Below are 26,833 nucleotides of genomic sequence, written 5' to 3'. Positions count from 1 at the left end.
TTCGCCAGAGAGCAGCTGGTGAATGCAGGTGTGAGGCAGAAGAGGAACTATGATGTGCCCACCCGGGGAAGGCACTTTGTGGCTGGGGAGCTGGTCTGGGTCTACAGCCTCCTCAGAAAGAAGGCAGATGCCTGGAAGGATGGCGGAGAAGTAATGGCGAACTGAACGAAGTTATGTAGAGCACCTCAAGATAAAAACGTAATATTCAATATCGGCAAGTTAGACTAAAATATTAGCACTACACAATCTGGTGGGTGATAACCTTCAATCTGGATAATAACACAAAACAAATCTTAAGACTAGAGACATTTATCGACAAATATTACAAAAACAAGCAACACCCAAACATGACGGAGAGTAAGACAAGGGAACCGATTCCAAAATGAAAACGTGACTCTTCTACTGACACAGACGATTTAATACTTTCACCACCGGGAATGGTAAAGGTCGAAACCGATCTGTTAAAATCAATAAATGACAAACTGGGTATACTTTAATTAGTTAGTAAGGATATAAAAGAGTTGAAGGCAAGCCTCGAGATGAGTGATGAAAAAGCTGCGACATTGGAGAAGTAAACAAACAAGCTAAAAGGGATAGTCAATAAGATTGAAACCAAAGTGAATTAACTTAAAAAGGAGAACACCGTTCTGAGAGGAGCCTTACTGGACATACAAACTAGATCCATGAGAGAAAATCTAGTACTTATAGGTATCCAGGAGAAAGAAAGGGAAGTTCCTGAATCTGTAGTTAGAGAGTTCCTCCTTACAGCGCTTCAGATCCCACGCGAAGCAATCGACAAAATCCAACTTGAAAGTGTACACCGCTTCGGACAGAGAGGCCAAAGGTATGAACGCCCAATCGTTGCCAAATTTGCTTCATTTAAAAATAAAATAATGGTTAAAAGCCTGGGTAAAAGACTTGCTGGCACGAAAATAGGCAGGAATGATCAGTTTCCGGAGGAAATTGCAGAACAGCTTAAAGTTTTGTATCCAATTTTCAAAGAAAATAGATTAAAAGGAAAACAAGTAACTCTCATCGTTGATAAACTATATATTGATAACCAGTTGTTCAGACACAAAGACAACTCCATGGTTATTTAAAAAATTACAAAGTTCTCATAGATGAGGAAAATAATGAAACACAATTCTAGCCCGGTTATGGATTGTAAGAATCAATAAAAAAAAATTGCCTTTGTATCTATCTTCACATATAACTAATTGGAACACACAAGCACTAATTCAACATGGTGAAGATAAAAACTATGTAAACAGAAGGCACAGTATGTGTGGATGGTGTGGTGTGTGTTTATTTTTATTTGTTATGTTTGGGAAAAGTGAGTGAATGAGTAATGAAATGGTTGCATATCCCAGAGCCAATGTATTGCTGTGAGCCGGGGTGTGAGAGGACTTTCAATGTTGTTCAGATGATGGATATACTTTTATAATGTATTATACATCTTATTTATTTATTGTCCTATCATGGTGGAACAGTTTTAAAATAAATTAAACATTTTATTGATTTATTGTCCTATCATGGGGACTACATTTTTTAAATGAATTATATCTAGATTCTGAGCCTGCTTGGCAGGGTTGGTCCTGCAAAGCCAAAGCCCCCCAAAGGAAGAGCATACTATACAAGGAAATTCTCAAAGCTGCTAATGAGAGTCTTGACGACCTTGTAACTGGCCGGTGGGGATTCCGGTGGGGTGCCCCCACCCAGGCAGTGGCAGTGCTGGCAACACTAGCTGCAGTAATCCATGGGGAGGAGGTCACACTCGGACATACAGAGAGGGGGTGACCCTGTGACCCTGGTGGCATCAAAAGTCTGACTGCATGGAGATGCTTGGGAATATGGTCAATACGGGTATTGTGGGTGTTTCAGGGAAAAGGTGTACATTTGACCTTCATCATCTAGGATGCCGTAGAAAAATGAAATTCTCGATTACCGTAGATTTATCTGTGGTGACAATGTTTCCTAGCCTCAGTGCAATGGGCAGCTGGGAGGAGGTGCTCTTATTCTCCATGAACTTAACAGTGTCACAAAACTTTGGGAGTTTGTACTACAGGATGCAAAGTTCTGTTTGAAAAAGCTAGCCTTTGCTTTCCTAACTACCTCTATATATTGGTTCCTGACTTCCCTGAAAAGTTGCATATCGCGGGGGCTATTTGATGCTAATGCAGTATGCCACAGGATATTTTTGTGCTGGTCAAGGGCAGTCAAGTCTGGAGTGAACCAAGGGCTACAGTTGAAATTGGAAGTTTACATACACCTTAGCCAAATACATTTAAACTCTGTTTTTCACAATTCCTGACATATAATCCTAGTAAATTAGGTCAGTTAGGATCACCACTTTATTTTAAGAATGTGAAATGTCAGAATAAAAGTAGAGTTATTTATTTCAGCTTTTATTTCTTTCATCACATTCTCAGTGGGTCTGAAGTTTACATACACTTAATTCGTATTTGGTAGCATTGCCTTTAAATTGTTTAACTTGGGTCAAACGTTTCGGGTAGCCTTCCACAAGCTTCCCACAATAACTTGGGTGAATTTTGGCCCATTCCTCCTGACAGAGCTGGTGAAACTGAGTCAGGTTTGTAGGCCTCCTTGCTCGCACGCGCTTCTTCAGTTCTGCCCACAAATGTTCTATGGGATTGAGGTCAGGGCTTCGTGATGGCCACTCCAATACCTTGACTGTGTTGTCCTTAAGCCATTTTGCTACAACTTTGGAAGTATGCTTGGGTTCATTGTCCATTTGGAAAACCAATTTGCGACCAAGCTTTAACTTCCTGACTGATGTATTGAGATTTTGCTTCAATATAGCCCCACAATTTTCCCGCCTCATGATGCCATCTATATTGTGAAGTGCACCTTGCAGCAAAGCACCCCCACAATATGATGCATTTTCTGGAATTTTCCAAGCTGCTTAAAGTCAATTTATGTAAACTTCTGACCCACTGGAATTGTGATACAGTGAATTAAGTAAAATAATCTGTCTGTAAACAATTCTTGAAAAAATTACTTGTGTCATGCACAAAGTAGATGTTCTAACCAACTTGCCAAATCTATAGTTTATCAACAAGACATTTGTGGCGTGGTTTAAAAACAAGTTTTAATGACTTCAACCTAAGTGTATGTAACGATTGTCATAGGTGGAAGAAGGAGAGGACCAAGGTGCAGCGTGGTACATGTTCATGATCTTTTAATTACACTGAACACTAGAACAAAAATAAGAAAACCGAAACAGTCCTGTCTGGTACAGAGACAGAAAACAACTACCCACAACTCAAGGGCGAAACCAGGCTGCCTAAGTATGGTTCTCAATCAGAGACAACGATTGACAGCTGCCTCTGATTGGGAACCACACCAGGCCAAACACATAGAAATACAAACATAGAACAAAACATAGAATGCCCACCCCAACTCACGCCCTGACCAACCTAAAATAGAGACATAAAAAAGGAACTAAGGTCAGGACGTGACAGTGTATGTAAACATACGACTTCTACTGTAAATCAATTTGATTGATTGATTGTACCCAATGTGACTATTAAAACCTAACCAAACCACAAACCGTGGAAAGATGACAGCATTTGCGCAAAACTGAAAGTGCAAACCACCTCATTTAACTGGGCAAGGTGACTGGGAACATGGCCGAATACAAACAGTGTAGTTATTCCCTCCGTAAGGCAATCAAACAGGCAAAACATCAGTACAGAGATAAAGTGAGGTCGCAATTCAACGGCTCAGATATGAGACGTACAGTGGCTTGTGAAAGTATTCACCCGCCTTCGCATTTTTCCTATTTTGTTGACTTACAACCTGGAATTAGAATAGACTTTTGGGGGGGTTTGTATCATTTGATTTATACAAAGTGCTGACCACTTTGAAGATGCAAAATATATTTGTTTGTGAAATAAATACTTTGTAAAGCCACCTTTCGTATCAATTACAGCTGCAAGTCTCTTGGGGTATGTCTCTATAAGCTTGGCACATCTATCCACTGGGATTGTTGCCCATTCTTCAAGTTAAAATTGCTCCAGCTCCTTCAAGTTGGATGGGTTCCGCTGGGGTACAGCAATACCACAGTGTTACGGATACAAGTATCCTGTGTCTGTGTGTGTATCCTGTGTGTGTTTCTTTTCTCTCCTTCTCCCTCACAGGTGAAAATCATCATTCCCCAATCAGTCAACAATCAATCATCAATCAGAAGACACACCTCCTCCTATTTCCTACCCTATCACAGTTCATTTCCCTTGGTTTAAAAACCCCATCAGTTGTTTGCTCTAGAGCTCAATCTCTCTGTAAATGCCATGTATGTAGATCGCTCTGTTTCACTCTCTCTTTGTGTCTTAGACCTCTTTTGTTTGAGCACCTCCAAATCACTTTGTCATCTCCTGTGAGTATTGTTATTGCTTATGGTGTTTGCTGGTGGGAAAAGGGGGAAACAAGACAAGACGCCCATGGGCATACACTACCCGTAGGTGAACTTTGTTAAATACACTAGTTAGAACTGGGTGGACCACCCACTGTATTTTTGGTTAGTTAGCTGTTGTTAAAGTAGTCTAGCTTAGGGGTGTTTTTGTATACTTATTGTTTCTTTCCTTGGGTCCAGCTCAGCCCCTTTTCCTGCTCCCCCCATTACCGTGTGTTTATAAATAAACCTTGAGTTTGACGGTAGATTTCAGATTTCGTTCACACTTTTACTTTGTCACAATTATAATTTGCATGAGTTATGTTACGCGTCTCATTACCATCCCCCTAGACTGTCGGGGCAAAAGGGATTCGTAACACACAGATTCTCAATTGGATTGAAGTCTGGGATTTGACTAGGCCATTCCAAGACATTTAAATGTTTCCCCTTAAACCACTCGAATGTTGCTTTAGCAGTATGCTTAGGGTCATTGTCCTGCTGGAAGGTGAACCTCCATCCCAGTCTCAACTCTGGAAGACTGAAACAGGTTTCCCTCGAGAATTACCCTGTATTTAGCGTCATCCATCTTTCCTTCAATTCTGACCAGGTTCCCAGTCCCTGCTGATGAAAAACATCCCCATAGCATGATGCTGCCACCACCATGCTTCACTGTGGGGATGGTGTTCTCAGGGTGATGAGAGGTGTTGGGTTTGTGCCACCCATAGCGTTTTTTTGATGGCCAGAAAGCTCAATTTTAGTCTCATCTGACCCGAGTACCTTCTATATGTTTGGCGAGTCTCCCACATGCCTTTTGGTGAAGATGTTTGCATATTTTTTTCTTTAATCATTGGCTTTTTTCTGCCCACTCTTCTGTAAAGACCAGCTCTGTGGAGTGTACGACTTAGTGGTCCTATGGACAGACTCCACTCTCCGCTGTGGAGCTTTGCAGCTCCTTTAGGGTTATCTTTGGTCTCTTTGTTGCCTCTCTGGTGAATGCCCTCCTTGCCTGGTCTGTGTGTTTTGGTCTTGACAGGTTTGTTGTGGTGCCACATTCTTTCCATTTTTTAATAATGGATTTAATGGTGCTCAGTGGGATGTTCAAAGTTTCTATTTTTTTATAACCCAACCCTGATTTGTACTTCTCCACAACTTTGTCCCTGACCTGTTTGGAGAGCTCCTTGGTCTTCATAGTGCAGCTTTCTTGGTGGTGCCCCTTGCTTAGTGGTGTTGTAGACTCTGGGGCCTTTCAGAACAGGCATATATATATATATATATATATATATACTGAGATCATGTGACACTTAGATTGCACACAGGTTGACTTGATTTAACTAATTATGCGACTTCTGAAGGTAATTGGTTGCACCAGATCATATTTAGGGTCTTCATAGCAAAGGGGGTGAATACATCTGAACACACTACTTTTCCATGTTTAAATGTTTTTATTTTTTATAAAACAAGTTCTTTTTTTTCATTTCACTTCACCAATTTGGACTATTTAGTGTATGTCCATCACATGACATCCAAATAAAAATCAATTTATATTACAGGTTGTAATGCAACAAAGTAGGAAAAATGCCAAGGGGGTGAATACTTTTGCAAGGCACTGTATGTGGCAGGGTCTACAGACTACAAAGGGAAAACCAGCCATGAAGCCAAACACCTTCGCCCGCTTTGAGGATAATAGTGCCACCAACGCAGCACGCCTCCAAGGTGTCACGTCTACTCCCGCTCCTCCCCTCTGGTGTTCGACGTCGCCGGTTTACCCACCACCGGCTCTGGCAACCATCGTTAGACACACCCATCATTACGTGCACCTGTGTCTCCATGAGACACACCTGGACGCCATCACTTCACTGATTACGTCCCTTATATCTGTCATTTCCTTAGTCAATACTGCATGGGGAAGGGAACTATGGTTCATGTCTATACGCTACTCGTGTTTCTTGTATTGGTCTATGTTCCGTTTATTATTAAACTCACCACCTGCACTTGCTTTCCGACTCCCAGCTTATATGTTACACAAGGACTGTGGGCTCTCCTTCTCCATGGACAACGTAAGACATTAAAGCGTGTTAACCCTCGCAGGGCTGCCGGCCCAGACGGCATCCCTAGCCACGTCCTCAGAGCATGTGCAGACCAGCTGGCTGGAATATTTAAGGACATATTCAATCTCTCCCTATCCCTATCTTCTGTCCCCACTTGCTTCAAGATGTCCACCATTGTTCCTGTACCCAAGAAAGCAAAGGTAACTGAACTACTCTTACTCACTTCTGTCATTATGAAGTGCTTTGAGAGGCGAGTTAAAACCTGTCTAGGACGGCGTTCCGCAAGCGGAACCCCACCTCAACATTCCGCTAAAAACGCAGCGCGCGAAATTCAAAAATATTTTTTTGAAATGTAACTTTCACACAATAACAAGTTAAATACAGCAAATTAAAGATAAACATCTTGTTAATCTACCCATGGTGTCGGATTTAAAAAATGATTTACAGCGAAAGCACCACATATGATTATGTTAGGTCACAGTCAAGTCAAAAACACACAGCCATTTTCCAGCGAAAGAGAGGAGTTACAAAAAGCAGAAATATAGATAAAATGAATCCTTAACCTTTGATCTTCATCAGATGACACTCACATGACATGTTACACAATACATGTATGTTTTGTTCGATAATGTACATATTTATATAAAAAAATCAGTTTACATTGGTGCGTTACGTGCAGTAATATTTTGATTAAAAAAACATAGTGATTTTCCCAGAAATACTAATAAACATTGATAAAAGATGCAAGTGTTATTCACAGAATTAAAGAGAGACTGATCCTCTATGCATCCGCTGTGTCAGATTTCAAAAAAACTTTACGGAAAAAGCATAATCTGAGAACGGCGCTCAGTACCTGCTTATAAACAACTAGACAATTCCGCCATCTTGGAGTCAACATTAGTTTGAAAAAACACTACAAATATTTACTTACCTTTGATAATCTTCATCAGAAGGCACTCCCAGGAATCCCAGTTCGGCAATAAATGACTGATTTGTTCCATAAAGCCCATCATTTAACCACCTGTTAGCGTGTTCAGTCCAGTAATCCATCTTCATGGAGGCGCGACCATTTTCTCCATGACAAAAACTAAAGTTCCGTTACAGGTTGTAGAAACAAGTCAAAACATGTCTGCAATTAATATTGAGGATGTTTTTAACAAATATCCTCTAAGGTTCCAACCGGAGAATTTCATTGTCTGAATAAAAGCCCTGGAACGAGAGGACACTCTCGGGAGAACGCTTCATGAGACTGAGGCACCCTGACAGACCACTCACTAAAATGGGTCTCATGAGCCTCTCCTTTATAGTATAATCTTAACTAGGATGTGAAGACGGTGATATCTAGTGGAAGCCCTGGGAAGTGCAAGCACATCCATATCTATCAGGGATTTAAATTGGCTCTGTTTTGAAATTCGACTTTTTACCTCGTGTTGGAGCTAGGAACACAAGCATTTTGCTACACTCGCAATAACATCTGCTAAATATGTGCATATGACCAATACAATTTGATTTGAGTTTTATTCTACCTTATGTTTATCTTTAGTGCTACATTGATATTGATTATTGCATTGCTGGGTTTGGAACTTACAAGAATGGCATTTATGTACACTGCACATGACATTAACCTGAAACTTGAATCTTTGGGCTGCTGCTGTTAGACCCTCTTGAGTAAAGACCGTGGTTGAAATACACTGAACAAATGATTGTGTTTGTGACCAAATATCATCTGTAACCAACATATACATTGAATTCATTGTCTCAGTGTCTCTCAGAGGTGAGGGACCAAAGGTTCATATGACTGAAAAAAATAGATCACTTGGGGAGAGAGACAGACCAATCAACCGGTGGCTCCCACCTTTGCAGCTAAGCAGGAAGAGGCTCATGCTGTGGCTGAAGGAACCTCTAACGTAGCCACAACCTTCGTAGAAGTCACAGGAGAGACAGCGTCTGTTGAAAGGGCCCACTGTGTCCGCACTGCAAACACAACAACAGGACACTGAGCCAAGTCTTTCTCCTAGATATTTTTCAGACTGAGAGCAAAGCCCCTCAAAGCATCCAGGACAACTGGCACCTACTTTTTAACCAAGTGAAACGAAAATAACTATTTTTTTTTTGGGGGGGGGGGGGGGGGTATATAGCCCACCCAATATATCTACCTCATCCCCATACTGTTTTTATTTTATTTACTTTTCTGCTCTTTTGCACACCAGTATCTCTACCTGTACATGACCTGTACATGACATCTGATCATTTATCACTCCAGTGTTAATCTGCAAAATTGTAATTATTCGCCTACCTCCTCATGCCTTTTGCACACAATGTATATAGACTCTCTTTTTCTACTGTGTTATTGACTTGTTAATTGTTTACTCCATGTGTAACTCTGTGTTGTCTGTTCACACTGCTATGCTTTATCTTGGCCAGGTCGCAGTTGCAAATGAGAACTTGTTCTCAACTAGCCTACCTGGTGAAATAAAGGTGAAAAAAACAAACATAGCTAGGCACAACAGAAGAGGACAGAATTAGAGACAGTTATTCAGAGCTATGTATGTGTTACCTGTAGAGGTGCCTGCGTTTCGGATCGTCCTCTGTGCTCAAGAAGTATCTGCAATATACATAATAATAAACATTTAAAGTTGGACATATGTTCAACTAATACATAATATAACAAATGCATGGGTGCACACAACATTACGTCATTGAAGCATTTCCGTAGTCACAAATGTAAGGAGTCTACGAAGTGAGAAAAGTAGGTTCGTGTAAAGAGTGCAGCAGATTCCAGCGGTACAGTTGAACAGAAACTTGTCAGCTTGATATAAGCAGCAAGAGTACCAACAGTTCCAACAGCAGGTCTTGACATTGGAAGAGATGTAACATAAATGAAATATGAGGTGAGGATGTTTTTTGAAACTTAAGTAGGCCAGGAACAAATTTGACAGGGGGGAGTCATACGTAAGGCGCAATTCATTCTGAAGGAATCCCAGCATCTCTTGTTTGATGAATTTAGGTTGCTTCTCTCAGAGCGGCTCCCCAAGTATATTTATTGTCATTTATATATTGGTTGGGTCTAATCCAAAATGCTGATTGGTTAAAACCGCATTCCAGTTGGTGTCTATTCCACAAGTTACCACCGGCTAAATCTATGACGTTAACTGCCTATTTACTTTACTGTCATGTATCCAATGTGTTTTTACTACATGAACCCCGGGGATAAAAAAAACTCTACTCTACTCCGGAGAGTGGGAGAGTGAGGGGGAGAGAGAGAATTTTGTTGTGGATGGGTGTTTGTGTTATAATCACAGCAAAGAATGTGTGTATACTACATGTGAAGGCGTGTGTGTGTGTGTGTGTGTGTGGCCCAGCTGCGTCAGGAGCTCACATTAGCTGGATGTTCTCGTTATAGGCCAGGACCTGGGTGACGTCCCAGTCTCCAGACGTGATGGACTGCAGCGTGTCTGTGCTAGTGTTGGGCTGGAGAGGGAAGGAGGAAGAGATAGACACACTGAGTAAAGCAAGCATTAAGAACGCCTTCCTAATATGGAGTTGCACCCCGACCCTTTTTTCCCCTCAGAACAGCCTCAATTCTTTTGGACAATGGACTTTACAAGGTGTCGAAAGCGTTCCACAGGGATGCTGGCCCATGTGACCTCCAATGCTCCCCACAGTTGTCAAGTTGGCTGAATGTCCTTTGGGTGGTGAACCATTCTTAATACACACGGGAAACTGTTGAGCATGAAAAACCCAGCAGTGTTGCATTTCTTGACACAAACCGGTGCGCCTGGCACCTACTACCATACCCCGTTCAAAGGCACTTACTGTACATTTTTGGTCTTGCCCATTCACCTTCTTGAGTGGTGCTGTCTATGCTATGCTGTACATTGCTGTAGGAAGCAATTGTAGCGTATGGAAGCCCACATGCAGAACACAGAATAGAGAGTGTAGAAAGGGAGTGTACAGTACCTGTGTGATGGACATGGAGATGTGGAAGAACTTGCCCCTGCCTCCCTGTGGGATGGCTCTGGTGAAGAACAACTTCAGACCATCTTTGGAGAACAGCGGCTCCTCATTCTAACAGTCATATGACAAATGTTTGGACATACCAACTCATCCAAGGGTTTTTCTTTATTTTTTTATTTACAATTTTCTATATTGTAGAATAATAGTGAAGACATATAAACTATGAAATAACACATTAAGTCATGTAGTAACCAAAAAAGTGTTAAACAGATCTAAATATATTTTATATTCTTCAAAGTAGCCACCCTTTGCCTTGGCTGCAACCTGAGGTGCAGTTAACTCTAATGAACTTATCCTCTGCAGCAGAGATAACTCTGGGTCTTCCTTTCCTGTGGCGGTCCTCATGAGAGCCACTTTCATCATAGCACTTGATGGTTTTTGCAACTGCGCTTGAAGAAACTTTCAAAGTTCTTGACATTTTCCGGATTGACTGACCTTCATGTCTTAAAGTAATGATGGACTGTCGTTTCTCTTTACTTATTTGAGCTGTCCTTGCCGTAATATGGACTTGGTGTTTTACTAAATAGGGCTATCTTCTTTATACCACCCTTACCTTGTCACAACACAAGTGATTGGCTCAAACGCATTAAGAAGGAAAGAAATTCCACAAATGAACTTTTAAGGTACACCTGTTAATTTAAATGGATTCTAGATGACTACCTCATGAAGCTGGTTGAGAGAATGCCAAGAGTGTGTAAAGCTGTCATCAAGGCAAAGGGTGGCTACTTTGAAGAATCCTTTGGCCATATACCACACCCCCTCGTGCCTTATTGCTTAATTATAACATATCTAGAAATGATGGATTGTCATTCCACTCTGAAGTACTATAAAAAGACAGATTAACAGCCCTAAAATGAAATGATTTGTACTTGAATCATGTTGATGTTTCTTTCTTACCTGTCTGTGTAGCCAACTTTCACTTTCGTCCTCATGTTTCTAAAACATACATCATTTGAAAGAAAAGTCAATCATAAGTTTAAGAAAAGCTAACAAAGTAGGCTGAAAAACAGCTGTGTTTGTAGCTAAAGATGATGCACACACACACACGCACCTTCGTGCAGACACCGGTGGTGGCCTGACACAATGTCAGCATGGATATGTTCTGGGCTCTGTTTAACCAATTCACTGCCAGTTTGGTGGTAGTCGCCCATTTCACCATGGTGACATAGTACTCTCTGTAACACAAACAGAAATAAGAGTGTTTATTAATGTATATTCAACATCTAGGATAAAGGACTAGGAACATTCTACTGACATATTGCATGTTTTCACCCCTTTAAAATCCACAAGGATATATAGCCATGGTATATATAGTAGGCCTATGTGCTATTAGCATTTGAGTAGTATTGTATTTGGAGGTTAGATTAGTAAGGGTAGTGTTGTTGTAAATGGAGGTTAGATTTATTAAGGGTAGTGTGGTTGTGTACGGAGGTTAGATTAGTAAGGGTAGTGTGGTTGTATTTGGAGGTTAGATTAGTAAGGGTAGTGTGGTTGTACATGGAGGTTAGATTAGTAAGGGTAGTGTGGTTGTATTTGGAGGTTAGATTAGTAAGGGTAGTGTGGTTGTACATGGAGGTTAGATTAGTAAGGGTAGTGTGGTTGTGTACGGAGGTTAGATTAGTAAGGGTGGTGTGGTTGTGTGGGGTGGTGTACCCCATCCTCGGGTCTTCAGGTCTCCTCATCTCGATGGTGTGCAGGGGCCCGTTCAGGTTGACCACATACAAAGAGATGACTGGATTTTCCTCCCCAGCCTGCACGGAGGACAGACAGCAGTGAGACACTATGATTGCAAATGCCATTATTAAAACAACTGTTCTTATTGGACATTTTAAGTGCATCTGCCTCATGAAGGACACACCTAAAGACAGAACTAACTCCATGCTGGAGTAGTTTCCCATTTCCCAAGATTGGTTGACTTTTTTTAACCTTTTTGTGTGTTTCGTGACCTTTCAGCCTTGTCTCAGGATGGTAAGTTGGTGGTTGAAGATATCCCTCTAGTGGTGTGGGGGCTGTGCTTTGGCAAAGTGGGTGGGGTTATATCCTTCCTGTTTGGCCCTGTCTGGGGGTGTCCTCGGATGGGGTCACAGTGTCTCCTGACCCCTCCTGTCTCAGCCTCCAGTATTTATGCTGCAGTAGTTTATGTGTCGGGGGGCTAGGGTCAGTTTGTTATATCTGGAGTACTTCTCCTGTCCTATTCGGTGTCCTGTGTGAATCTAAGTGTGCGTTCTCTAATTCTCTCCTTCTCTCTTTCTCTCTCTCGGAGGACCTGAGCCCTAGGACCATGCCCCAGGACTACCTGACATGATGACTCCTTGCTGTCCCCAGTCCACCTGGCCGTGCTGCTGCTCCAGTTTCAACTGTTCTGCCTTATTATTATTCGACCATGCTGGTCATTTATGAACATTTGAACATCTTGGCCATGTTCTGTTATAATCTCCACCCGGCACAGCCAGAAGAGGACTGGCCATCCCACATATGCTCTCTCTAATTCTCTCTTTCTTTCTCTCTCTCGGAGGACCTGAGCCCTAGGACCATGCCCCAGGAATACCTGACATGATGACTCCTTGCTGTCCCCAGTCCACCTGACTGTGCTGCTGCTCCAGTTTCAACTGCTCTGCCTTATTATTATTATTCGACCATGCTGGTCATTTATGAACATTTGAACATCTTGACCATGTTCTGTTATAATCTCCACCCGGCACAGCCAGAAGAGGACTGGCCACCCCACATAGCCTGGTTCCTCTCTAGGTTTCTTCCTAGGTTTTGGCCTTTCTAGGGAGTTTTTCCTAGCCACCGTGCTTCTACACCTGCATTGCTTGCTGTTTGGGGTTTTAGGCTGGGTTTCTGTACAGCACTTTGAGATATCAGCTGATGTACGAAGGGCTATATAAATACATTTGATTTGATTTGAGCGGTGGTACAATTTACCGTGGTGTAGCGTTGTAGTAGAAAATGTTTTGTTGGTAATAGGTTAGTAATTATACTGTTCTAACCTTAGGGTAGTGATACTCCCTGCCGGTAGGGTAAGTAGTTCCTGTGAACATAGGGATCTCCATCCTGGGCACCATAGTGTCATTGATGGTGGCATATGCCAGCCGGGCACCATCCGGAGACCACCAGTGGGCAATATGGGTCTGGAAGATCTCCTCTGGAAAAGGACAGGAGAGAAATATCCATTAGTTTTCAGTAATAATAAAGGTGTTGAAACTCTAACAGAAACCCATTATGTGTTTGAATAGAACTACATTACAATACCCAGTGCTGACGTGCGTCAGATACATCAGTCATGTTAAATACTGACACAAACGTAATTTGCGATGCATAGTCGGTTTGGATCAATGCTGTCGTAAATTTCATAAAAATGCTGACGTATGTTCTGGTCATAAATCAAAACACTGCTTTTAATCTCACAAGAGAGAAACATCGACCAATCACTGGAGAGCAACATCGACCAACCACTGGAGAGCAACATCGACCAACCACTGGAGAGCAACATCGACCAACCACTGGAGAGCAACATCGACCAACCACTGGAGAGCAACATCGACCAACCACTGGAGAGCAACATCGACCAACCACTGGAGAGCAACATCGACCAACCACTGGAGAGCAACATCGACCAACCACTGGAGAGCAACATCGACCAACCACTGGAGAGCAACATCGACCAACCACTGGAGAGCAACATCGACCAACCACTGGAGAGCAACATCGACCAACCACTCAAGAGAACCATACCAGAGAAGGGAACAGAAAAAGTAATTTCCCAGTCAGGTACAACATTGTAGGGTGGTGTAAGCAAGGACATTTTGTGTGTGTGTGTGTGTGTGTGTGTGTGTGAGTGTGAGTGAGTGACCCCTTTTCTGATGCTGAGGTAACAGAAAGTGTCCTGTTGGAGCTTGGCTTTCTTCATCAAAAACCTGTGACGTCTTGTGGTCATTACAGAGCCTGTGTATGTGTTTGAAATTATGCAGGGTGATATGGATAATATGAAACACACTCACATCCCTGAGGGGACTCTATTGATAGGTAGTGCCAGGTGAAGATACACACACACACACAGGCACGTCCATGTGCACACATGCATAAAAACACTGTGTGTGTGTGTGTGTGTGTGTGTTTGAACCTGCCTTTGTTTCCATGAGCTGTTCCTTTGAGCTGTTCTATCTCCACAACTATGATTACCCAGATGAGCAGTCTCTCACTCGTCTATTCGCCCTGGTTCACACACTCTCTGGGCCTAAATGACTCACTGCCTAACACGCACATTACTTATGCATGAGCGGCCTGTTACTGAGGCAGGTGGGCAATAGAAGCTACTGAATGTAATGTGACAGAATCAGGTGGGCCAAACTAATGAGACGGAGAGTCATATTTCTGTTCCAGGACAGAGCCCCACCTGTTTTGAGCCCCACCTGTTAATCTAAAAAATATATATATTAAAAATGTGTCTTGCATGTTATTTTGGCATTAATACCTGTCACATATCAGTTTGCAAACTGATAAATGAATCATTGAGTTAATAAAGCCGCATACAAACATTGTCTTTTTTTTGCTTTCTTGAGTAAGTCAGCTCCAAAATGTAGGTGTTTCAGCCTAGCTCAGTTATTTATGTGGTGGTTGGGGCAGCCAGTGGAAAAACGGAGTTGAGGGGTTGGTCATCTTTCCTAGTTGCGCCATGATTGGCTCGGTGTTCTGTCACTCATGGGGACACTATGTCACCGCAAAATCTACGGGTATGGCTCGAAAATTCAAGACCCTTGGGTGATGTGTCATAGACTTACATTAGAAGTGCCCATCCAAGAAGGCTCAAGGTCATTGGCCACAGATAAAATGACACCAAATCATGTTATATACACCGTAGCTTTGATTGGACTGATCATGTCAACATCATACTTTCAAAATCTTAGCTAGCAAGCTAGACAAGCAGTCATCATCATGCATCAAGTTGCCAATTTATTGGAAAATCCTTTTCAATCCTTGTCATATGAAGAGAAATTATAGATAAAACGTACCGGTGCTCATCGGCCATGAAAATGATGGAAGCCACTGTGTTCTTTGAAATCTTCAAAGCTACAGAATTTTTTTGGTATCCTTCCCCAGATCTGTGCCTTGACACAATCTTGTCACCTCCCTGACCAAGGCCCTTCTTCCCCGATTATTCAGTTTGGCCAGTCGGCCAGCTCTAGGAAGAGTCTTGGTGGTTCCAAACTTATTCCATTTAAGAATGATGGAAGCTACTGTGTTCTTGGGGATCTTCAATGCTACAGAATTGTTTTGGTACCCTCCCCAGATCTGTGCCTCGATAAAATTCTGTCTCGGAGCTCTACGGACAATTCCTTTGACCTCATGGCTTGGTTTTTACTCTGACATGCCCTGTCAACTGTGTGACCTTGTATAGACAGGAGTGTGCCTTTCCAAATCATGTCCAATAATTTGAATTTACCACAGGTGGACTCCAATCAAGTTGTAGCAACATCTGAAGGATGATAAATGGAAACAGGATGCACCTGAGCTCAATTTCGAGTCTCATTGCAAAGGGTCTGAATACTTATGTAAATAAGGTATTTCTGTTGTGCAAAAATGTGCAAACATTTCTACAAACCTATTTTCACTTTGTCATTATGGGTTATTGTGTGTAGATTGATGAGGGAAAAAATGTACTGTATTCTACCGGTCAAAAGTTTAAGAACACTTACTCATTCAAAGGTTTTTCTTTATTTGTACTATTTTCTACATTGTAGAATAATAGTGAAGACATCAAAACTATGAAATAACACATGGAATCATGTAGGAACCAAAAAAGTGTTAAACCAATCAAAATTTATTTTATATTTGAGGTTCTTCAAATAGCCACCCTTTGCCTTTATGACAGCTTTGCACACTCTTGGCATTCTCTCAATCCGCTTCATGAGGTAGTCAGCTGGAAACAAATTGAAGATTTTTGGTTCCAACCGCTGTGTCTTTGTGAGACAAGGTATGGATGAACAAATGATCTCTGCATGTTATGTGTTATGGTGTGGGGGTGCTTTGATGGTGACACCGTCTGTGATTTATTTAGAATTCAAGGCACACTTAACCAGCATGGCTACCACACCATTCTGCAGCGATACGCTATCCCATCTGGTTTGCGCTTAGTTGGACTGTCATTTTTTTCCCAACAGGACAATGACCCAACATACCTCCAGGCTGTGTAAGGGCTATTTGACCAAGAAGGAGAGTGATGGTGTGCTGCATCAGATGACCTGGCCTCTACAATCCCCCGACCTCAACCAAATTGAGATGGTTTGGGATGAGTCAGACCACAGAGTTAAGAAAAAGCAGCCAACAAGTGCTCAGCATATGTGGGAACTCCTTCAAGATTGTTGGAAAAGCATTCCAGGTGAAGCTGGTTGAGAGAATGCCAAGAGTGTGCAAAGCTGTCATCAAGGCAAAGGGTGGCTATTTCAAGAATTTCAAATATCAAATACATTTTGATTTGTTTAACACTTTTTGGTTACTATATCATTCCCTATGTGTTATTTCCTAGTTCTGATGTCTTCACTACTATTCTACAATGTAGAAAATAGTAAAAATAAAGTAAAGTCCTTGTACTATTTCTTTCTCAGAAAAGAGGCTTACACATTCAGCTGCAACGCCGATAAACCACACTGCCGTAAACACAAAAAAACACAAACAAATCAACAAACATAAGCTTCTCAGTGTGCGAAATGTGCAATCCCAGCCAAGACTCCATGGGGTATGCAGACACAGTTCGTATCAATAGTGTGTGTGACTATTATCGTGCCGTGCCAGACTTCCCTGGCTCTGTCCCTGGGCCACATCATATTTCAGGATGTTGTCTGCTGCTGGAGCAGTTAGTCTGACAGAAAGGCCACAGATGACAAATGTTCTATAATCACCTTGGGTGTTTTGTCTTTCTGACTCCCCTTACACAAGACTGTCAGTGTCTCACACACTGTCAGTGTCCCACACGCACACTGTCAGTGTCCCACACACACACTGTCAGTGTCCCACACACACACTGTCAGTGTCCCACACACACACTGTCAGTGTCCCACACACACACTGCCAGTGTTCCACACACACACTGTCAGGCATACAGTTGAAGGCGAGGTTTACATACGCTTAGGTTGGAGTCATTAAAACTTGTTTTTCAACCACTCCACAAATTTCTTGTTAACAAACTATAGTTTTGGCAAGTCGGTTACGACATCTACTTTGTGCATGACTAATGGGTGTAATGGGTATGTGCCCGATAAATCAGCCGGTCGCGGACAGCAGACGGAACGTACAGACGCCCAGCCGGACACTGGAGGGGAGCGAGCTCGGTACGCAACGGCTGCTGTCCGCGACCGGCTGATTTATCGGGCACATACGTCACCCTCCTCTGGTCATCCTGACCGTGTCCAGCTCCCACACTACCGGTGCCACCAGGCAAGAGGCCTGGAGTATGTGAGTGGGATCCATGGGCCGCTCCTCTGTGTCATACAGCCGGGACAATGTGTCTGCCTTAACGTTCTGAGAGCCTGGTCGGTAGGAAAGGGTAAACACAAAACGGGTAAAAAACATGGCCCACCTTGCCTGGTGAGGGTTCAGCCTCCTCGCTGCCCGGATGTACTCCAGATTGCGGTGGTCAGTCCAGATGAGAAAAGGGTGTTTAGCCCCCTCAAGCCAATGTCTCCACGCCTTCAAGGCCTTGACGACAGCCAACAGCTCCCGGTCCCCCACATCATAGTTTCGCTCCAACGGGCTGAGCTTCTTCGAAATGGAAGCACAGGGGTGGAGCTTAGGTGGCGTACCCGAGCGCTGAGAGAGCACCGCTCCTATCCCAGCTTCGGATGCATCCACCTCCACTATGAATGCCAAAGAGGGATCCAGATGGGCCAACACGGGAGCCGAGGTAAACAGAGCCCTCAGGTGACTAAAAGCCCTGTCCGCCTCAGCTGACCACTGTAAGCGTACAGTGCCCCCCTTCAGCAGTGAGGTAATGGGAGCCGCCACCTGACCAAAACCCCAGATAAACCTCTGGTAGTAGTTGGCAAAGAACAGCTGCACCTCCTTTACTGTGGTGGGAGTCTGACAATTACGCACGGCTGCAATGTGGTCACTCTCCATCTCCACCCCTGAAGTGGAAATGCGATAACCTAGGAAGGAGAAGAACTGTTGGAAGGACAGGCATTTCTCAGCCTTGACATACGGGTCATGCTCCAACAGGCGACCAAGCACTCTGCACACCAGGGACACATGCTCAGCGAGTGTAGCGGAGTATATCAAAATGTCATCAATATACACCACTACACCCTACCCGTGCAGATCCCTGAAAATCTTGTCTACAAAGGCTTGGAAGACTGATGGCGCATTCATCAACCCGTACGGCATGATGAGGTACTCATAGTGCCCAGAGCTGGTACTGAAAGCCATCTTCCACTCGTCTCCCTCTCGGCTACGCACCAGGATGTAAGCGCTCCTGAGATCTAGTTTAGTGAAGAAGCGCGCCCCGTTTATTGACTCTATCGCTGTGGCTATGAGCGGTAGCGGGTAGCTATACCTCACAGTGATCTGATTCAGACCCTGATAGTCAATACACAGGCGCAGACCTCCCTCCGTCTTCATCACAAAAAAGAAACTCGAGGAGGCGGGTGAAGTGGAGGAGCGAATGTACCCCTGACGCAGAGATTCGGAGACATATGTTTCCATAGCCTCCGTCTCCTCCTGTGAGAGGGGATACAGGTGACTCCTGGGAAGTGCAGCGTCTACCAGGAGATCTATCGCACAATTGCACTGTCAATGACGTGGTAATTGAGTCGCCTTCTTTTTGGAGAAGGCAAGAGCCAAATCGGCATATTCAGGGGGAATGCGCACAGTGGAGACCTGATCTGGACTTTCCACCTTAGTAGCATCAACGGAAACCCCTAAACACCTCCCCGAGCACTCTCGCGACCACCCCGTGAGAGCCCTTTGTGGCCAAGAAACAGTGGGGTTATGACAAGCTAACCAGGCTAGGCCTAGCACCACGGGAAACGCAGGAGAGTCAATAAGGAAGAAACTATTCTCTCCATATGACCCCCCCGGCGTCACCATGCCCAATGGCGCGGTGACCTCCCTAATTAACCCTGACCCTAATGGTCGGCTATCTAAGGCGTGAAGGGGGAAGAGCACATCCACGGGAACAATAGAGATCCCTAAACTATAGGCTAAAGCACTATCAATAGAATTCCCAGCCGCGCCTGAATCGACGAGCGCCTTACGCTGGGAATGCGGGGAAAATTCAGGGAACGTAACAGACAAAACATATGAACAACAGAGGGCTCTGGGTGAGTATGGTGCCGGCTCACCTGGGGTGACGCCAGAGCGTCCTGCCCCTGCCTCGATTCCCAGAGGAACCAACCCGGCACTGACCTCTGCGTCTACAGATGGTGCACAAGTGGGAACCCCCTCCGGTCTCCCTGCCCACCGCCCCTCCCAGCTCCATGGGTACTGGAGATGGGGTGCGGGAGGATGGAACCACCAGACCCCGATCTGAACGTCCGCGAGTAGCCAGCAGGTTGTCCAGCCGGATGGACAGGTCCACCAGCTGGTCAAGTGTGAGGGTGGTGTCTCTGCAGGCCAGCTCCTGTCGGACATCGTCGAGCAGACTGCAATGATAATGGTCGATCAGGGCCCTGTTGTTCCATCCCGCGCTGGCAGCCAGGGTCTTAAACTCCAGAGCCAACTCCTGGGCGCTCCTCGTCTCCTGCCTCAGATGGTAGAGGCGCTCACCCGCCACTCTACCCCTGGGCGGGTGGTCGAAGACTGCCCGGAAACGACGGGTGAACTCCTAAACTGGTCCAACGCCGCATCTCCTTCTCTCCACACGGCGTTGGCCCACTCCAGGGCTCTCCCGGTGAGGCATGAGAAGAGGACGGACACCCTCTCATGGTCCGATGGAGCTGGGTGGACCATGGCCAGATAGAGGTTTCATTGACGGAGGAACCCCCGACAGTTGTCAGCCCTCCCGTCGTACTCCTGTGGCAAGGAGAGACGGATCCCACTGGGTTCAGGCGGGAAAGGGGTGCTCAGGGGAGACCCGGGTTGTGCTGGTGGAGGTGCTGGAAGAACCCCCCGTCTCTCCCAGAGGTCCATTGTCTGGACAACGCGGTTCATGGCGGCTCCAAGATGGTAAAGTAAAACTGCATGCTCCTGGACGCGCTCCTCCACCTCAATGGCTGGGGTACCCTCTCCTGCTGAATCCATGGTATTGGTCAGAGATTCTGTAATGGGTGTATCGGTGGTCAGGTGCAGGAAAACTAACTTGGTATAAACGGAGTCTTATAATAAGTGCTCATACAACTGCAAAAATCAAATAATATACAAAAAATAACAAGTGGGTACAAAACCCGTCGGACACCGACACATGACTTGCACAAACATACAATAAAACAATCTCCAACAAAACATGAGGCGAAACAGAGGGTTAAATACACAACATGTAATTGATGGGATTGGAACCAAGTGTGAAGGAAAGGAAGGAAGACAAGACAAAACCAGTGAAAAATGGATCAATGACGGCTAGAAGGTCGGTGACGTCGACCGCCGAACACCGCCCGAACAAGAAGAGGGACCGACTTCGGCGGAATGATGACAATGACACAAGTCATTTTCCCAACATTTTTTTACAGGCAGATTATTTCACTTAGAATTCCCTGTATCACAATTCCAGTGGGTCAGAAGTTTACATACACTAAGTTGACTGTGCCTTTAAACTGCTTGGAAAATTCCAGGAAATTATGTTATGGCTTTGTAAGCTTCTGATAGACTAATTGACATAATTTGAGTCAATTGGAGGTGTACCTGTGGATGTATTTCAAGGCCTGCCTTTCTTTGCTTGACATCATGGGGAAATCAAAAGAAATCAGCCAAGACCTCAGAAAATGTTTTGTAAACCTCCACAAGGTTGATCCTTGGGAGTAATTTCCAAATGCCTGAAGGTACCACATTCATCTGAACAAACAATAGTATGCAAATATAAACACCATTGGACCACGCAGCCGTCATACTGCTCAGGAAGGAGACGCGTTCTGTCTCCTAGAGATGAACATACTTTGGTGCGAAAAGTGCAAATCAATTCCAGAACAACAGCAAAGGACCTTGTGAAGATGCTGGAGGAAACAGGTACCAAAGTATTTGTATCCACAGTAAAACGAGTCCTATATCGACATAGCCTGAAAGGCCGCTCAGCAAGGAAGAAGCCACTGCTCCAAAACCGCCATAAAAAAACAAGACTGCAGTTGCAACTGCACATCGGGACAAAGAACATACTTTTTGGAGAAATGTCCTCTGGTCTGATGAAACAAAAATATAACTGTTTGGCCATAATGACCATCTTTATGTTTGGAGGAAAAAGGGGGAGGCTTGCAAGCCGAAGGACACCATCCCAACCGTGATGCACGGGTGTGGCAGCATCATGTAATTGGAGTGCTTTGCTGCAGGAGGGACTGGTGCACTTCACAAAATAGATGGCATCATGAGGCAGGAAAATTATGTGGATATATTGAAGCAACATCTCAAGACATCAGTCAGGAAGTTAAAGCTTGGTGGCAAATGGGTCTTCCAAATGGACAATGACCCCAATCATACTTCCAAAGTTGTGGCAAAATGGCTTAAGGACAACACAGTCAAGGTATTGGAGTGGCCATCTCAAAGCCCTGACTTCAATCCTATAGAACATTTGTGGGAGGAACTGAAAAAGCGTGTGCGAGCAAACCTGACACAGTTACACCAGCTCTGTCAGGAGGAATGGGCCAAAATTCACCCAACCTATTGTGGGAATCTTGTGGAAGGCTACCAGAAACTTTTGACCCAAGTTAAACAATTTAAAGGTCATGCTACCAAATACTAATTGAGTGTATGTAAACTTCTGACCCACTGGGAATGTGATGAAAGAAATAAAAGCTGAAATAAATAATTTTCTCTACTATTATTCTGACATTTCACATTCTTAAATAAAAGTGGTGATCCTAACGGACCTAAAACAGGGAATTTTGTGAAAAACAGAGTTTAAATGTATTTGGCTAAGGTGTCTGTAAACTTCCGACTTCAACTGTAGGTAAACACAGACAGGGGGCACACACAATGATAATCTCATCTAGAATGCAAGCGTGGAGTTTTCCTCCAGGGAGAGCTTTCCTCCAGGGAGAGCTTTCCTCCAGGGAGAGCTTTCCTCCAGGGAGAGCTTTACTCCAGGGAGAGTTTTACTCCAGGGAGAGTTTTCCTCTAGGGAGAGCTTTACTCCAGGGAGAATTTTCCTCCGGGGAGAGCTTTACTCCAGGGAGAGTTTTCCTCCAGGGAGAGCTTTCCTCTCTGTGTCTGACACTGTCACTGACCCTGCAGCCGTCTGGTCCAGATCTAAACAGATGTTACACAACCTGGGAAGGGCTTTCTCTCCCCTTCGCGGGTTATGTCACCACTAAACACACACACACACACACATTTGATGTGTTATTGCAGAATGAATACAGTCTGTCAGAGATCTGCATTGAGTGACATGATATGTGAAGCAGGTCTACATTGTGAGGCAGGTCAAGCTCAGGCTAAATTCCCTCCCGTCTCGTTGAAAGATTAATCTTCCTTCATAAATGATTAGTCTAAATTGCCAGGCCTTCAGCGCTTCACAAGTATATGCCAGGGTTTAAATGGAGTTAGACTAATATAGCTGTTGGGAGGGCTCCTCTGTATCTTAAAATCTCATTCAAACTAATCTGGGGGTAGGGGTGGGTCATGAGTCAACAGTAAACACATACACAGATTACACACAGACTACATACACACTGACACACACCTACTACATACACACTGTAACACACACAGACTACATACAAACTGTGACACACACAGACTACATACACACTGTGACACACACCTACTACATACACACTGTGACACACACCTACTACATACACACTGTGACACACACCTACTACATACACACTGTGACACAAACCTACTACATACACACTGTGACATACACAGACTACATACACACTGTAACACACACCTACTACATACACACTGTGACATACACAGACTACATACACACTGTGACACACACAGACTACATACACACTGTAACACACACCTACTACATACACACTGTGACACACACCTACTACATACACACTGTAACACACACAGACTACATACACACTGTAACACACACAGACTACATACACACTGTAACACAAACCTACTACATACACACTGTGACATACACAGACTACATACACACTGTAACACACACCTACTACATATACACTGTGACACACACCTACTACATACACACTGTAACACACACAGACTACATACACACTGTAACACACACCTACTACATACACACTGTGACACACACCTACTACATACACACTGTAACACACACAGACTACATACACACTGTAACACACACCTACTACATACACACTGTGACACACACCTACTACATACACACTGTAACACACACAGACTACATACACACTGTAACACACACCTACTACATACACACTGTGACACACACCTACTACATACACACTGTAACACACACAGACTACATACACACTGTAACACACACCTACTACATACACACTGTGACACACACCTACTACATACACACTGTAACACACACCTACTACATACACACTGTGACACACACCTACTACATACACACTGTAACACAGACCTACTACATACACACTGTAACACACACCTACTACATACACACTGTAACACACACCTACTACATACACACTGTGACACACACAGACTACATTTATTTATGTATTTTATTTCACCTTTATTTCACCAGGTAGGCTAGTTGAGAACAAGTTCTCATTTGCAACTGCGACCTGGCCAAGATAAAGCATAGCAGTGTGAACAGACAACAACACAGAGTTACACATGGAGTAAACAATAAACAAGTCAATAACATAGTAGAAAAAAAAAGAATCTATTTAAATTGTGTGCAAAAGGCATGAGGAGGTAGGCAATAAATAGGCCATAGGAGTGAATAATTACAATTTAGCAGATTAACACTGGAGTGATAAATGATCAGATGAACATGTGCAGGTAGAGATACTGGTGTGCAAAAGAGCAGAAAAGTAAATAAAATAAAAACAGTATGGGGATGAGATAGGTAAATTGGGTGGGCTATATACCGATGTACTATGTACAGCTGCGGCAATCGGTTAGCTGCTCAGATAGCAGATGTTTAAAGTTGGCGAGGGAGATAAAAGTCTCCAACTTCAGAGATTTTTGCAATTCGTTCCAGTCGCAGGCAGCAGAGAACTGGAAGGAAAGGCGGCCAAATTAGGTTTTGGCTTTAGGGATGATCAGTGAGATACACCTGCTGGAGCGCATGTTACGGGTGGGTGTTGCCATCGTGACCAGTGAACTGAGATAAGGCGGAGCTTTACCTAGCATAGACTTGTAGATTACCTGGAGCCAGTGGGTCTGGCGATGAACATGTAGCAAGGGCCAGCCGACTAGAGCACACAGGTCGCAGTGGTGGATGGTATAAGGTACTTTAGTAACAAAACGGATGGCACTGTGATAAACTGCATCCAGTTTGCTGAGTAGAGTATTGGGAGCTATTTTGTAGATGACATCGCCGAAGTCGAGGATCGGTAGGGTAGTCAGTTTTACTAGGGTAAGTTTTGCGGCGTGAGTGAAGGAGGCTTTGTTGCGAAATAGAAAGCCGACTCTAGATTTGATTTTGGATGGGAGATGTTTGATATGAGTCTGGAAGGAGAGTTTGCAGTCTAGCCAGACACCTAGGTACTTATAGATGTCCACATATTCTAGGTCGGAACCATCCAGGGTGGTGATGCTAGTCAGGCGTGCAGGTGCAGGCAGCGAATTGTTGAAAAGCATGCATTTGGTTTTACTAGCGTTTAAGAGCAGTTGGAGGCCACGGAAGGAGTGTTGTATGGCATTGAAGCTCGTTTGGAGGTTAGATAGCACAGTGTCCAAGGACGGGCCGGAAGTATACAGAATGGTGTCGTCTGCGTAGAGGTGGATCAGGGAATCGCCCGCAGCAAGAGCAACATCATTGATATATACAGTGAAAGAGTCGGCCCGAGAATTGAACCCTGTGGTACCCCCATAGAGACTGCCAGAGGACCGGACAACATGCCCTCCGATTTGACACACTGAACTCTGTCTGCAAAGTAGTTGGTGAACCAGGCAAGGCAGTCATTAGAAAAAACGAGGCTACTGAGTCTGCCGATAAGAATATGGTGATTGACAGAGTCGAAAGCCTTGGCCAGGTCGATGATATCGTTTAGGACCTTGAACGTGGCTGAGGTGCACCCGTGACCGGCTCGGAAACCGGATTGCACAGCGGAGAAGGTACGGTGGGATTCGAGATGGTCAGTGATCTGTTTGTTGACTTGGCTTTCGAAGACCTTAGATAGGCAGGGCAGGATGGATATAGGTCTGTAACAGTTTGGGTCCAGGGTGTCTCCCCCTTTGAAGAGGAGGAAGACCGTGGCAGCTTTCCAATCCTTGGGGATCTCAGATGATACGAAGGAGAGGTTGAACAGGCTGGTAATAGAGGTTGCAACAATGGCGGCGGACAGTTTCAGAAATAGAGGGTCCAGATTGTCAAGCCCAGCTGATTTGTATGGGTCCAGGTTTTGCAGCTCTTTCAGAACATTTGCTATCTGTATTTGGGTAAAGGAGAAGCTGGGGAGGCGTGGGCAGGTAGCTAAGGGGGGTGCGGAGCTGTTGGCCGAGGTTGGAGTAGCCAGGAGGAAGGCATGGCCAGCCGTTGAGAAATGCTTGTTGAAGTTTTCGATTATCACGGATTTATCGGTGGTGAAGGTGTTACCTAGCCTCAGTGCAGTGGGCAGCTGGGAGGAGGTGCTCTTGTTCTCCATGGACTTTACAGTGTCCCGGAACTTTTTGGAGTTAGAGCTACAGGATGCAAATTTCTGCTTGAAAAAGCTGGTCTCTTCTTTCCTGACTGACTGCATGCATTGGTTCCTGACTTCCCTGAACAGTTGCATATCGCGGGGACTCTTCGATGCTATTGCAGTCCGCCACAGGATGTTTTTGTGCTGGTCGAGGGCAGTCAGGTCTGGAGTGAACCAAGGGCTATATATGTTCTTAGTTCTGCATTTTTTGAATAGAGCATGCTTGTCTAAGATGGTGAGGAAGTTACTTTTAAAGAATGACCAGGCATCCTCAACTGACGGGATGAGGTCACTATCCTTCCAGGATACCCGGACCAGGTCGATTAGAAAGGCCTGCTCGCAGAAGTGTTTTAGGGAGCGTTTGACAGTGATGAGGGGTGGTTGTTTGACTGCGGACCCGTAGCGGATACAGG

The 26,833-nt window shown here is 44.3% G+C and overlaps 1 protein-coding gene across 3 annotated transcripts in view; it reads right to left on the bottom strand.

Annotated features, from left to right (window-relative positions):
- The window catches only part of dpp6a (dipeptidyl-peptidase 6a), a 367,766-nt gene that overhangs the window by 26,387 nt on the left and 314,546 nt on the right, over positions 1-26,833 (bottom strand). For all 3 annotated transcript variants that reach the window (XM_036934924.1, XM_036934926.1, XM_036934925.1), the window contains 8 exons: positions 13,470-13,624; positions 12,130-12,227; positions 11,528-11,651; positions 11,374-11,412; positions 10,420-10,527; positions 9,839-9,930; positions 9,017-9,064; positions 8,315-8,433 (listed from right to left, as the gene is read on the bottom strand). In XM_036934924.1, coding sequence (XP_036790819.1) covers positions 8,315-8,433; positions 9,017-9,064; positions 9,839-9,930; positions 10,420-10,527; positions 11,374-11,412; positions 11,528-11,651; positions 12,130-12,227; positions 13,470-13,624 — 783 coding nt within the window. The remainder of the gene's footprint in view (positions 1-8,314; positions 8,434-9,016; positions 9,065-9,838; positions 9,931-10,419; positions 10,528-11,373; positions 11,413-11,527; positions 11,652-12,129; positions 12,228-13,469; positions 13,625-26,833) is intronic.

The sequence above is a fragment of the Oncorhynchus mykiss genome, chromosome 11 (assembly GCF_013265735.2).
Source record: "Oncorhynchus mykiss isolate Arlee chromosome 11, USDA_OmykA_1.1, whole genome shotgun sequence".
NCBI classification, from domain to species: Eukaryota; Metazoa; Chordata; class Actinopteri; order Salmoniformes; family Salmonidae; genus Oncorhynchus; species Oncorhynchus mykiss.
This window is presented reverse-complemented; position numbering and strand designations above follow the sequence as displayed.